Here is a 14972-nt window from a genome sequence, read left to right as displayed (position 1 = left end):
GTTTCTTCACCAAACTACCCGCAGCGTAGTCGCTTAATTCCCTGACTCACCAGATGCAAAGCTCAACATCAGGAGGGGCAAGTGCTGTGTTTTGTCTGTTCGTGTTGCCAGGTTCACTTGAAAATTCAAAGAAATCCCTTAATCCTTTGAGTGAGGAGGGCAAAGGACACTTCTGCAAGAATGGGTATTTGGGAAGCTACCAGTGCAGGGGATTATTGCTGTCAGTCTCTGGTGGGGAGTCCCCAGTGAACCAAGGCTGACATGCCCTGGGTTGCTGCTGCTTGCCACAGCTTCCAGGACGGCGCCAATACAAGTTAAGGTAAATAAAATGCAGCTTTAGACTTCCAGGGTAGGGAGCTGGTCAGGGATGGGTGAAATACTAGATGGTTCAGTGGATGCGATGCATGTTTTTCCCCTCCAGCTCAAGATGCTGCCACGCTGAAGTGGAGGTGGAGTGGCCACCAGGGTTCCAGAGAGTGAGGTGGGATTTGGGCAGCGTGGCACTCAGCAGAGCCACCCTGCTCTCAGAGCAAACCTGGAAATGTCACCGATAGGGATTGGCCCATACCATTGTCTATGACAGCAAAAAAAAATGCATTTCATGATTCAGGAAGCCTTTCCCAGCCCTAAAGCTCTGTGCAAATACATGCAAGTACTCTTTTATATGGTTTCAAATAATTTCTTCACATATGGCTTTTTAGGAACGAGTTATGTTCTTTGGGTTTAGTTGTTTTTAAGTAATCTCATAAAACTCTTCTTGCTGTTTCCGTACAAGACACAAAATAGCCTTGGTTTTCAACCACAACTATTTCAAGGATGTGACTTCTACTGCTTTCTAGCAGTCCCTGATTTTCTGCATTCCTAATCTGTTGAAGGTGCCTTCTCAGCTGAGCACCCTGAGTCACAGTCGGCTTTGAAAAATCTAAGCAGATCGAAATGAAAGGGCATTTTCTTTTGGAAAACTGAAAAGAAACGTGGTTGCTATACATAGAGATAATGCTAGGAAGACTACACAAAAAAATAGCTTTTTCTCAGATTACAGCATGTGCATTTGGTTACTAGTGCTTGATCTGTGCTGAACAATAAAAAGAAATGTCATCACTAAAAGGAATTTGATCAGAGAGATGTTAACATAAATGCCTAGATGTGGATACCCATTTGCCACTCTCCCCATTTCAACCAGCTTTTGCATTAAAACATGTAATGATGATACATGGCTTCCTCAAATTATTATGAATTTATCTGAAACCCAAAGAGAAACTGGGTCATTGGAGCTCTGTGTCCAGTAAGATGTATGGAGAAAGATGAAAAGTAGAGAGTGCTAAATGGATCTAGCATTAGTGGCAAGTAATGATAGGCACTAAGATCCTATTCAAAGTTATAAGGATAATACCCTTGAGCATGTTAATAGTGAATTATAGCCATTATGTAGGCACCAATGACAATATTTTAGTGCTATTCACGTTATCTGGTTTCTTTTACTTCATTTTCTTTTTTTTTTTCATCTTAAAAGCTGGTCATTTGGCAGTTGTGAAATGTGATGTAGCAGGAAGGTCCTATTCTCCTGAGTGCACAAACATACTCATTGACTTTGGCCAACGGAGGAAAAGGAAGAGCTCTCCCTCCTTCTGTGAGGAAGAGCCTTGCAGTAGTTTAACTATTGTTTTCTTCTGGCCAGCCCCATAGTCCAATGACCATTGGCGATAATGCCCCCAAAAGGCCTCTTTAAACAAACAGTGCTTCCCATTTTGTTGTTCTAGTGAACTTCCCAAGAATGGAGGATGACTTTCCGATCCCTGAGCAGGACTTTGAAGACAACGACGATACCGGTTGGTACTCAAAAGCCACATGGGCTATTTATCTGGGGGAGCTTGTGTTACAGTATTAGATGCTATGGTTACTCACAAACCTCAGCGTTAATGAGGTTTAGGAGCTAGACCATGCTTGAGAACATGCACTGAAGTGGTGGCTTAGTGTCTGGACAAAGACATTAGTTTTCTTATCTTGTTTTCCTTTTTCAACAGCAAGCAACCTTGCAAAGTCAATATATTGTATTTGTGTTAGGACAAGTGGAACTGATCTTTCAAGCATTAATTGCTGCTTGTGTGGCATTTTGACTTGTAAATGGAGAAAATTAAGTCTGGGATCTGTGACAGGTTGTTGCCATAGTTTTGAACCCATTTGAGGGGCCAGAGTTTCAGTGGGTGTAAAATGCTAGCATGCCATTAACATAGCCTGAGGTGTAAAACGGAATTAGGGAGCTTAACTTGGCATTTAGTTGCTTCATAGTAATTCTGGACCTGGGTTAGAGAGCCCTGCCAAGAGCCATCATATGATCTTGTGAGGCCTTCACAGCTCCAAGTGAGAAATGATTCAAGGTGAAAAAAAAAAAAAAGTGATCCCTGGATAATAAGTGCCCATTCCACTGCAGATTACTTTGGATCGGATAGGAACGACACACTGTTCTCTACTAACTCTCCAGGAACCCCGAAGCTGGACAAAGAAAAAAGCTGGCTCTACACCCTGGATCCGATCCTGGTGACCATTATAGCCATGAGCTCCCTCGGCGTCCTCCTTGGGGCCATCTGTGCCGGTCTGCTGCTCTACTGCACGTGCTCGTATGCAGGGCTGTCCTCGCGGAGCTCCACCACGCTGGAGAACTACAACTTTGAGCTGTACGATGGCATCAAGCACAAGGTCAAGATGAACCACCAGAAGTGCTGCTCAGAGGCCTGAGGGGTGCCCTGGGGATCACCCTTGGCATTGCGCCTGGTGAGGTGGGCTGGCAGGGGGTTACTTTTTTTGCTGTTTTCTATGGGAACTGAATGCCATAATGGGAAACGAGCGGCGTGGGAGGTGCGAGGGGAGGCACTGCTCCCACCGCCAGGTCCCGCCAGCGGGTCGCGCTCCACCAGGACCGAGCGGGCGTCCCAGCGAACCGGACTGTGCCGGGCAAAGGGGCACCAAGACCCTTGTTTGTTGGTTCATCTTCATTTTCTGCTGATGTGAGTGGCTGAGACATGGTGAGGGAGGCTGGTTTTCCTTTTGGATGTGAGAAACTAGTTGTCAATCGTTATTTTCCACTTCCTTTCTCTGATGAGTTGCTGAGAAGGCTGAGGGCTTTCTTCAGCCGCCCTGTCTTTAGAAATGACACACACACACGCACACAGAGACCCTGTCCATTTTAGACCCTGTCCAGATACTGGTTTGGCCGTAGGATTTGTGCACTTCATACAAAACCCAGGAAGCTGCAGTTTCCAGTCCTGCATGTAAGAGCCTGTTGTTACCTTTCACTTTCCTTCTCCTGGCAGGGGGGAGAGATAGGATGCTGGGTTTGGTGTCAATGGTAACAACAGCGCTTTCTAAGTCATTAAGAAATAAAATAGAAAGGAACCCTATGTGTAGAAGCACCTCTTTGAGAGAAGCTGAAGAGCCTTAAAGTGATTTGTGAATAAGAGCCATTTATTAAATCCAAATCTTGGATTGAAACAGCCGAGGCCTTCATCAGGAAGGCCCTTCTTTGAATCTCCCACCCTTCTTGATCCTGCCCTTTTTCCTTTCCTTTTTTCTTTTCCTTTTTTTTTAAAAAAAATTATTATTTTTTATTTTTGTTATAATGAGAAAATTGCAGCAAACAAAAGACAAAGTCTGCCAGGTTCCCTGCACTCAGGCATTCAGAAGGGGGCTTTGCTGGGGCTTGGACTCGAGGCACGGCACCAAGGCCTCCCACAGGTGCCAGGGAGGGAAGATGAAGGGTAACAGAGGCCAGAGCTGTGCCCGCCGCCCCAGGGTGCCCTGCCGTGTGCCCCCTGCTCCCCGGGGCTGCAGGGCACCAGCTGGCACTGCCAGCACCTATGGACCAAATTGCTGCCATCTTCTCATCCCCTTCGGAGTAGAGCGGCACCACTCCTGGTCAGTAGCAAAAACGTGAAGTTTTATTTCTGAGCTGTGTTTTGTCTTAGTTTAAACAAGTGCCTTAGAAGAAGTATTTTTCCTCCATCTGATGATCAGTGCTGTATCGAACAACAAGTGAGGTCTTCATCCTTCCCCGGCAAGATGCTGTTCTTCATGGCTCGATGCTGGGTGCAGCCTGGCTGAGGAGCCTGGTCCTTCTACTTTCAAGTGGTCTGGCTACATCGTCCACAGCTGACACCTCCCCACCCAGCTGTGCTGTGGAGAGGAATGCTTGGAAAACAAGCTAATGGAGAAAAGGAGTTCAAATGCTGGGCCCCAAACCAATGAATGCCTTCATTTCCAGGTTAGTACAGATGGATCGCCCATATCAGCTTGCACATACGTAAGGAAGAAACTTTTCCAGCATGCTGGATTTGTTTTTTCAAAAGCTCTTCAGAAATACCTGTAACGTCCTGGTTTTACATTTTGCCTAGCATGATATTATGGGTTGGGGATGGATTTTTTTTCTCCTTACTAACTGCGGAGCACTGTAGGTGTGATGTGCTGCAAAGCTCAGTTTACACAGTCCCTGCAAACACATCCTGCAGCAGGCCAGGTGTTCGGGGAGACAAGCAACATCTGGAGGGGAGATGAGCACGGACAGTGCCACAGATGCTCCTTGCTGCTGTGGGAATAGAAACATTTGTCTAGTGTTTCATGAAAAGCTCCATCAGACAGTAAGTTTTTAGGGGGGAAAAAAAGACTTACCCACTCTAAGAAGTATGCATGTTTTACTGGTGAAGCAGATGCTAGCAGCTGTGTCAGCCAGACATCCACATTTCATACTCACACACTGACTCAGACACACACATGGTCCTTTATTTTTTTAATTCACACTGTGTGCCCGACAGGAATGGCAGTAAGCCTATCTCAGATTCTCCTCTCGAGTCACCTTATTTCTTCCGGCATTCTTCATGTACAAATTCCACGAGTGTTTTGCTATGCGGAAGGAATGTGGGCAGTCAGAGGAAATGTACCAGACCATTTCAAAGCTGGATTGCTGCTGCTTGATGGTTTTATCCCCTTCAAATCACAGGAAAGGGGAAGGATGAATGGAAAAGGACCATACAGTAGAAAGTCAACTTAGGCAAACAATAGGTGAAAATATATAAGTAAAAAGGTAACGTTATGGTGTCTAGTAGGCGTACAGAGAGAAGAGTTCGTATATACATATATTCAGAAATAGTGTGTTTGCACACGCACGTGGATTCTCTGTATGTATCGTGTACGTGACTTATTCCGTGGGACTGACTCGTGTTGCTGTATCTCTTGATCCGGGGCAGGAGAGCACGGCTGGTCCTGGCGCTACCTTGGCGTGGGCCTGGGGAAGCTGCGCACGGGGCTGGAAGCGGCCGCCCCGCAGGTCCCGCTGGCCCCTGGCAGGTGGTGCAGGGACCACGCGTGCACTTGCTGGGCAGGAGCAGGCCGATAATGCTGCAAAGCCGATACCTCACTTACCTCTGCTGGGTGCTTTACTGTTCTACTACAGAAAACTGTGTTTGATTGTAACTTCAACAGGGAAAAAAAAAAAAAGGTCATCAGTGCATTCAACTCATTGCATCCTCCTCTGCAAATATATTAGGTTTGCTGATCTCAATTCCCTTTGTAAAATTCAGAAGAAGAAAAAAATAAAAAGAAATCAGTGTTAATGCCTTTGCTGAAATGGGCCACTGCCTCCACACCCTTCTGATGGGGAGGACGTGTGGCCAGCAGGCAGGCTGCAGCGCAGAGTGATTTCATTTTGTGGGAAGGTGCTGGGGCTGAGCATGGGAATTAAAGCATTAAGAAATTATATGCAGAAATGGAACTTCTCCAAGGTTTGCAGTTCAAGGTGTTTGACCGTTCACTGGCTGAGCCAGGACTTATGGACTTAAAGAGCTTTTACTGTGATTCTTCGGTGTAAAAAAAAAAGAAAAAAAAAAAAAAAAAAAAAAAATCAAACTGTGTTTATATGATTTGTATAAAAACCTTTTAAAATTACTATTTAATAAACATTATGGTAGAGATTATGTCTCAGTGGCTTTTTTTTGTTTATGGAAGAAGAACAACAAGAAAACCAAACCGAGAGCTTTGGGCAGCCTGAAACCCCTGGGAAACCACAGCACTGCTGGAGGTGCATGGCCCTGGGCTGCCCGTCACCCCGCAGCCACACACATCCTCCCCATGACACGGCCTCTCCTCCCCAGAGCCAGGGAGGGCACGGAGGCTGCTGTTTCTGTAGGAAACACCACATCAGATGTGGTGTGGGCTGCATGTGGGGCTGGGGAGGCTCAAAGCACCCGCTCTGTCCCCGTCTCCTTCCTGCCAGCCTCGGGGCACCTTCCCAAAGCCGTGCTCCCCTCCCAAAGTGCACACACGCTAAAGAGGCTCCTAAAGCGACGAAGGGCGGGCGGCTGGCAGCTTCGATGGAGGTGGCGGTGTAGCTGCAGCCCTGACAGCTCCTCACCCGGAATAAAGTGCCGGTGTGCGGATCGGTACCTGGGGGAGCGGCTGTCAGGGATGTCAGTGGGATGCAGCGGCTGATAAGTGACTCAATCAGTGTCAGACCTGTCTTGCCCTAACGCCGCCCGTAAATCTCCCCAACAGGAGACGCGCCTCTGCCAGCACGAGGAGGGGGAGAGCAGGCGGCGGGGAGCCGGGCGGCGCAGGGCTGGGGCTGGGGCTGAAGCCAGAGAGCGGGGCCACAGCTGCTGCCCGGCACCAGGGGCAGGCATGGAGCCGCTCCACACCAATGACATCTCCAAGGGGTTCGGCAGGAGCTGGGATCCCCCATGGGGCCCTGGCTGGCAGGGTGAGGAGGGGCCGGGGGATGTTTTCCACCCACCATGCTTCCAGCACAGGCAGGGGTGCCTGGGGGTGGCAGGAGGTCAGGGAGCTTCATGTGGCACAAGAGCCATCAGCGGCACAGCAGGACGAGGGCTGGCACACTGCTGGTACTGCTGGTGTGGCCTCGCCTTGAGTACTGTGTGCAGGTTTGGGCACCCCAGTATAAAAAGGACATAAAGTATAAAAGGACATAGTATAAAAAGGAGGGTCCAAGGGTGAGAGAAGATGGTGATAGTTACAGAGGGCAAGATGTGTGAGGAGTGGCTGAGGTCCCTTGGTTTGCTCAGCCCCGAGCAGAGCAGGCTGAGGGGAGGCCTCATGGCGGCCTGCAGCTCCCTCACGAGGGGAGCGGAGGGGCAGGCGCTGAGCTCTGCTCTCTAGTGACCAGCAATAGGACCTGAAGGAATGGCATGAAGTTATGACAGGGAAAGTTCAGGGTGGATGTTAGGGAAGGGTTCTTCACCCAGAGGGTGGTCAGGCACTGGCACAGGCTCCTGTTTCACCGTTCTCAGCCTGCTCCAAGAGGGGTCCAGCTGCTGCCACATGTCCTCCAGTGCCAATTGCAGCCTCATTCATACCCTCACCCCTGCTCTCCCCCTTCTTTTAGCTGTGCCTTTGCTCTCTGTTTTAGCAGAGAATCTTTTCAAATAATGGCTTGCTGTCTGGACAGCTGGGGGCTTGGCAGTGAGGGGGAGCCATGGGGCTGCACTAATGAGTAGATTCTTAATTAATTAATTGCAGGCAGGTGCAAACAGAGCCTCCTGTCGCCTCGCTCTCCTCTGTCACTGTGAAGAGCTCCGTTGCCTCTCCAAATCTGCCACTTGGGTGTCCAAGGGCACGGAGCAGTACCAGGGGCTGGCCGGGCACTGCCCCTCCAGGTACACAGAACCAAGGCTGGAGCTCCCCTTCCTCCCCGACACGGCTTCTGGCCTCTGCCCCCCGTTCCTGCCAGGCTCCCAGAACAGCAGCAGGCATCTCCCTGGGCAGGGCTCACACCACGATGGGTGCCTGTGTTGCACAAGCGGCCACCTCGCACGTGAAGGCAGCCGGGGAGGCGGCGAAGGGCCAGCGCTGCTCCCTGGCAGCCGCCACGCGGGGTCCGCTGCCAGCGCCCGCCACACAGCGATGTGTTCGAGGCAGCAAGCGCCCCGTGACTAAAGCAGCTTAATAGGGAAATAACTAATCCTTGATGTGTTGAGAGGGAATGACTCCTCTCGAGGCTCCCGTATCATAACTCGGCTGCACCACTCATATCCGAGATGGAAAGAGCCGAATTAAACACTTGGCCTGGGTGCCAAAAACCCAGGGAAGAAATATTGCCCCGCTGCCTTGCGCTGCTGCAGTGGGTGGAGGACGGCACAACACGCCAGCTCCGCGCTCGGGACTGTTTGCTGCAAAAGGCTTTGCGCACATTTCCTTGGTTAAACGGTCACAAAACCAGAGGAAATGGTTCTCCCAGATGCTGCTGGTAATTTCCTATCGGCTCCCTCCTGGCCCGTGGCGCGGGGCTGCTTTGTCACCCCCACAGGGGAGCTGCCCACCTCGTGCTTAATGACGGCACTGACTGACTGCTGTACAGAGGCTGTCAAGACTTTTAGCGCTGTTTCTGCCCTCCTGCTCCCTGGGGCTTATCCAGAGAGCAGCCCTGCCCTGGCTTCCAGCCCATCTCTCTTGGCAGCCCCGGTGTCATGCCCCTGGGCAGCACAGGACCCCTGGGCACAGCGATCCAGAGGCGGCCTGCCTGCCACAGCCCCCAGGGTGGCTACTGCACCCTCACATTTTCAAGGTGACCTGCAATGTGCTGAAGGTGCCGGGGTGCCCTGGACACTGCAGCAGTGGTAATCCAGCTCTGCAGCAGCCTCACGGCCTTCCCTGCTGGCCGAGGGGGCTTTGCTGACTTGGGGTGAGAAAAGTTTCTGGGAGCCAAAGCATCCCTACCTCAGAGAGAAATAAGGATGATTTAAGTAGTCTGCTTGTGTCTGTGGTGGAGAGTGAGTCCCCAGCTGACACATCAGAGGGAAAAGCTGTAAGCCACGGCTGCGTTTATTACAGAAGGAAGTTGGGATCTGCAAAGCCAACCTTTTTAAGCACTCCGTGATAGCATTTTAATAAAAAGCACAACAAGTCCACAACAAATCACAGCTTTGAAGAAAAAAAGCGTCAATTCCTGTCAAGTTTTGAAGAATTGTCTGAGCTTGTGGAAAGTGAATTCATGCTACGTTTCCCTCACACTTTGCACTGAGCAAATCCACAGCACAGCCGGGCATGTGGCAAAGCTGCAAACCGTGCCGGGGGCGGGGGGCGCAGCCGCCGATCCAGCCTCTGCAAGTCCTGTGGAAGGATTGAGGCTTAAAGAAAATGAAATTTATGGTCCAAGCATTAAAATATTAAAGGACCTTAGGAACAGCCATGAATCTGATTTGGGGGGGAAAGGCAAGTCTGTCATCAGGCAGAGACAAACGGCTGCGGGACTTGACAACTCACATAAATCTGGCAGAGGAGAAGAAATAAAGCCCAATCAGACTCAAAGAGAGAAAAAAAAAAATAAAAAAAAAGGTGATGAAAAGATTTTAGGGCATAAAGAGTGAGAACCAGAGGGAAAGCTAAAGAAGATAAGGACTTGAAAGCAGAGAAGCCATTACAAAAATAGCAGCAGTAGGGCTGGAGGTAGAGGAGGGAAATGATTAAAAATTGCCAAAAAAGCGCAGATCGCAGGGGTATTTTTGATGATCTCCCCCAGGAGAGCGCAGTAGGTGTCTTACTGCAGAGTGTGCTTGAGCGAGAGGTCAGACAGACAGACGGACAGACAGACAGACAAGATGTTGGGACAGGTGCCAGCCCATCTCTGACTCCCAGTGGCCCCAAGCAGGCACGGCGGGGCGGGACGAGGGCTGCGCCGAGCAGGGACTGCAGCTGGGAGCCGGGAAAGGGTGCGAGGAGTGCCGGCGCTAGGGAACACCGCCCGCGAGCCAGCCCTCCAAACGCTGAACAAAAACCAACCTTCAGCTACATTTCGGAGGAAAACAAGAAGCATCTGGTTCCCTTCGCTGGTGTACATAGCGAGAGAAAAGTTGGCAGTACATTTGATTACCATAAAAGAGAGAGCTATGCACAAAAAGCCACATTAGAGTAACATCGCGCAAAACAAAGTTAAATGTCTGCCTTGTTTTGGACGTGCTCGTGGTAGAAATGTGAGCAAAGGTCAGCCCCAATTAACGAGGGCTGCAAATGAACTGGCTGGGCTGGGCCTGGCGCCCTGCCGCGACGTCTCACCCAGCCATTTTTATTTATCAAGTTATTTATTTGCTTGGACGAGGAGGCATCCTGCAAACAGGGAGGAAGCCAGGCCTGGTGCTTCCAGGGGATGCCTGTCCCCATCCCACGCCCGCCTGGCTGCCCGTCAGCAGGGCGGCTCTTCTGGGGCGGGCAGAGGATGCTTCCCTGTGGGTTCGTGGCACAGAGGGGTTTGTTGCACCCCTTCCTGACACACTGGCAGCGATTTACTGCAGAAGTAGCTAAATATGGGGTTTGGTTTGGTCTGGGGAGGGAGGAGCAGGAAGAGGAGCCCAGCCCTGGCTCGGTGAGGCTCCTGGAAAGGAGAAGCCGTGCTGGCAGCCCTCGTGTTCCTGAATTTGAGCAGGACACAGCTGCTGGCCCGGCTCCTGCAGCAACGCGCCCTGAACGGCCGGGGGCTCGGTGGAGGATGGAGCGGCCACAGGCAGAGGCAGCAGCACCAAACCCTTCCTGCAGCGTGCCCTTGCTGTGCCCCGGGGTACATCTGGCCCCAGCCCCGCAGGGCCAGGAGCAGGACATGCCAGCGAGGAGCATCCTCACCTGGCCCCGTGCAGGATGAGTGAGTGACGGGCCCCACTCGGGCGGTGTTTCAAAAATAGCCTTTGTTGTTTTCAAAGGAAGAAGTTATCACCGCTGACTTCGGGATTAGAAATAGTCAGCTGGGTTCAGCGGGTGGTTCTGGAGGATGGGAAGGGCTGCGGTGCCTTGTACTTCTGATACCAGCAGTGTGAAAAGCAGGACACTGCTCAGTGACTTTAAAAATGAACACCTGTGCCTGAGGTTATCAGCCTCGGGATAATGACAAGGTGGTGAAGGCAGCAATGCTGCTCGAATTGAAGAGATTCAGGCACCTGGCTGGGGAATAAGTTGTGATGATTCCCCCGGATACTCGAGCTGAAGTGCAGATAACTCCGATAAACCACACGGCATGGAGCGAGCCAAGCAGTGACAGTGCCTCATTGCAGCTGCCTGGACAATTTGGCAGGTCAGAACAACATTTTTGCAAGCGTGACTGATTCTCATCCATGTTTTCCTGCGGCACCTGAGGGATGCCCAGAGGAACTGAGGCTGGATGAGGGCGCAGCCGCTGTGCCCGGCCAGGAAGCCGCCCAGTGGCCGGGAACGCCTCTTCCATCACCCCCAGTGTCTGCCAGGCTGAGGTCACCAGCTCTTTTTCCAAAACCAGAGCAACCCTGCAGTCAGACCCAACCATAATCCTGTCCCTGGAAAAAACAAACGTGTCTCTTTTAAATGAGGAGGCTGATTACAAACCACGGCCCTCCTGGCTCCCCCATCCCACCCAGATGGGGTCCATGCCAATTCAGCCGGCAGCAGGAGCAGCACGGCAAGCAGCTCGTCCCCCCGAGCCTCCTCCCCGTGCATGTACCTGCAGGGGCTCTGGCCCACCGCAGGAACAAAGCCTCCACGGAGGCTCCTTTACAGTGCCCCTTTGTTGCATCACTTTACGGTGGAAATTAATTTAGAAAAAAGCCTTATTAAAAAAAAAAAAAAAAACTCACACCTCTTTCTCCTCCAGCACCCTCCCCAAGCAGTGACGGGGGATAATGAACTTCTGGGACTGTCATCCACAGAGCTCTTAATGACAGTATTCGCCATGTGTGAGTGTAGCATCGGCTGTTCTCAAAGCTCTCATTATGAATAGTTTTCAAGCTGTTTTGACTATTATCTGCTACAAAGAGAAACTCGCTGCTCGCTGCCTGTTTCCCTCGCTGAGGCTGCCCAACGTGAGCTGCGTGGTGCAGCAGCACCGCTCCCCTCCCTCTCCTCCACCCATGTGGCACCAAAGAGATGGACAAACGCAAAGGGGACAGACCCACTGCCCACCCCATCCCTCTCAACAAGGCTTTGGGCAAATCCTCAGGGCACTGAGGATTTACCACTGTTTTGGGGACTGTCCACTTTGGGGGCTGGAAGTCCCCACCGCAGGCTCAGCAAGTGGAGGGGGACCCATCCAGGCTTCATCTCCACTACAGAGAGGCCACAAAGATTCACTAACCCATCTGTTCTCCCATCTTTCCCTGGACCCTTTGCCATGAGATGCAGTACTTTGGAGGGGCAGCTGAAATTTTTCTGGCATTAATTTATTTTCGGTCTGCTCACTGTTAACTTCGGGCTTGCTATGCTTTTTGTGGCTTCTTTTCTTATAGCAAGCTTATTTTCTCTTAAAGCAGGGAGAGAAGCAGCTTGGCACCACAGACACTTTAAAGATGTTTGAACATTTGCGAGAGGAACCGAACACATTTTCTGAATGCTATGAAAACCACCTTGACCACCGATGTCTCAGCAAGAGCCCTCCACACACACACACCTCCAACTCAAGGTCACAAAATGCTTCCATGGTGTCAAGCAACCAGCACTTCAGGTCTGTAACACCGCCCAAGGCCATGCAGGGATGTGGGTTGGCTGGGAGATGCCAGCACCCACCGCCACTGACCCCGTCCCTGGCAGGGGTCTGGACGCACTGGTCCCAGCAGCGGGTGACCGTGCATCCCCCTGGGCACCAGCCGGGTTTAGCCGCTGAAGCACGCTGCAATGTGCTGCTCTGCTCCCTGACGAGCAGCTGAAACAAACCTGCAGGAGGCTGAGTCTGTCCAAGAGGCTTTTATTACACCAGCCCTGCCCGTCTCCACACAGGTTACAGCTACCTTGGCAGAAAATTGCAAGCTGTTCCCCTGCGCGGGGCCAAGCCCGAGACGAGTTTCCCAGCCACACTTTGGGACTGTGCTCAGATATTAAGGGGACCAGAGAGTGTCATTACTGCCAGGTGATAAAAACAGCCACTATTTGTGAAGACTGATGGCCTTTGTAAGAGCTCCCAACAGAAGCTCTGCTCTGCACAGTGGATAATAACAGCCGTCGCGGGCTGACATCCCAAAGCAGCTGCATTTTCCAAGGCTACAGAAGTGACTTCAGGATTCCTGGCGCCACGTTTCTCGAGCATCATTTTTTGGCAGTTGCAAAGCCAGGATCAGTTAATATTCTTAGACGATCACAGCTTTAGGATGTCGCCTGCTTTCCCCCCACTCACAGCTCTGCTTTCTGGATTTCCTCCCTGGCCCAGCAAGGCTGAGGTCTCACCATGAGCAGCGGCTGCTCTGCGTGGGAGTCCATCCAGCAGACAGCAAGCAGCGCTCCCTCTCTACCTTCCCCTGTGACATGCAGAGGAAAGTTTAAGCCTCCTTCTCTGTCAGTAACATAGCTGCCAGATCGCACTGTGACATCGTAAAGGCATGGCTGCATCATGCTGCAGACGTCACCCTGCAGCAGTGACACCTGCACCCTCACCGCTCTCCCAGCCCCTTTTCACCACCTCTGGACACCGCAGTTCCCCGGCCACATGGGGACCGTCCCCGGCCGTGTCGCCCTCAGCCACCACACGCCTCCCCAGCCCTGGGCACACCCAGCAGGGACAGGTCCCAGCCATCCCCACACACCAGATGCTGCCCACACCGGGGACAGCTTCAGCTCACGCTCACCACAGGCACCCCGCTGCCGGCATCCAGCCCTGACACCTTTTCATCCAGCTCAAGCGCTTTCTTCTGCGCGGGTTTCCTTGGCTGAGATGAAGACTTTGTGAAGACTGCTGGTTCCTTTCTAACCTTTCAAGGTTCCTTTCGGTATGAAGTTCCCTTCACATCATCCCCAGCAGATGCAGGTAATAAAATCACAGCAGATTTATGACTTTGAGAATCTCATTATGTCTATCTATCCATCAGGAAAAGGAGCTGGTTTTGAAAGAGGCAGGAGATGGATTTTGCTGTTATTATTTGTTGTTTAAAAAGGAAAAGAAAAGAAAAGAAAAAAAAAAAAAAAAAAAAAAAAAAAACCTTAAATCCTTCCCAGCCCCAACTGTGGAAAAGCATTTTCTTAACTTACCAACACATTTTCTGAATGCTATGAAAACCACCTTGACCACCGATGTCTCAGCAAGAGCCCTCCACACACACACACCTCCAACTCAAGGTCACAAAATGCTTCCATGGTGTCAAGCAACCAGCACTTCAGGTCTGTAACACCGCCCAAGGCCATGCAGGGATGTGGGTTGGCTGGGAGATGCCAGCACCCACCGCCACTGACAAGAGCAGCTCCCACTCGTGCTGATGCAGGACGTGGCACCGTGACTGTTGAAGAGACAGGAGGCACACGTCTGTGCTCCTCAGCCAAAGTGTCTCCCAGAACCTGCTTCAGCCCCAGCAATGGTGTTGTTGTGGATTGCAATCAGCCCAGGAGGGTTGTGCTGCTGGAAACCCACAAGCGACAAGCCTGGACTGCTTGAGGAAGGATCATGCTGGCCAGTCACTGCTGCTGCCTGCCCATGAAGGTGCTCACATCACTGTGGGGTGGAACGGAGAGAGCCCCATGTGTTGCCTTTGCCCTTGAGGAACCCCAAGGCCACGTTGGCATGCCCAGGTTTTGGCTGTGGGGCCCAGGCAGGCCTCATCCCACGTCCCTCCATGCCAGCACAGACACCATGGCACAACTCCCCCCGGGCAGTGCTTTGCCAAAGGGGTCAAAGGCTGAAAATGTAGGACTGGGTGTCAGGAAAAGACCAGGAGGGACCAAGCACCTTCAGAAGCTGTCACACACCAGGGACGAGGTGACAGCCCCAGCAGCATTGGTCCTGGCTGGCGGGCGCAGCCTCGCGCCGAGCAGCCGCCCTCGGCTCTCTGTGGGACAGCACAGGAGACTCCTTGTCCTGTTCCCATGCTCTCCACCGCTGCTTTCCCAGCTCTCCTCCAAGCATATCGCATCTGCCCCTGCCCATAGGGATTTGGGATTTTGCGCCACGATGCTGGCTGCCTCGCTGCTCAGCAGCAGAAGCTTGTGGGTGGTGTCAGAGAGGGTTAAATAAGTATTTTAGAAGGATCCAGGCTGAT

General features: G+C 51.7%; 1 protein-coding gene across 2 annotated transcripts in view; it reads left to right on the top strand.

Moving 5' to 3' along the window:
• Nucleotides 1–5933, top strand: part of NRP2 (neuropilin 2) — an 84238-nt gene extending 78305 nt beyond the window's left edge. The window contains exons 16-17 of one of the 2 annotated variants that reach the window (XM_084289260.1): nucleotides 1761–1829; nucleotides 2483–5933. In XM_084289260.1, the coding sequence (XP_084145386.1) occupies nucleotides 1761–1829; nucleotides 2483–2736 (323 nt within the window). In that variant the 3' untranslated portion in view covers nucleotides 2737–5933. Of the gene's footprint in view, nucleotides 1–1760; nucleotides 1830–2431 lie in introns of both variants that reach the window. The other variant, XM_084289259.1, reaches the window with a different exon arrangement.
• Nucleotides 5934–14972: the final 9039 nt, after the last annotated feature.

This window comes from Netta rufina (genome assembly GCF_964035555.1).
Source record: "Netta rufina genome assembly, chromosome: 6".
Lineage (NCBI taxonomy): Eukaryota > Metazoa > Chordata > Aves > Anseriformes > Anatidae > Netta > Netta rufina.
This window is presented reverse-complemented; position numbering and strand designations above follow the sequence as displayed.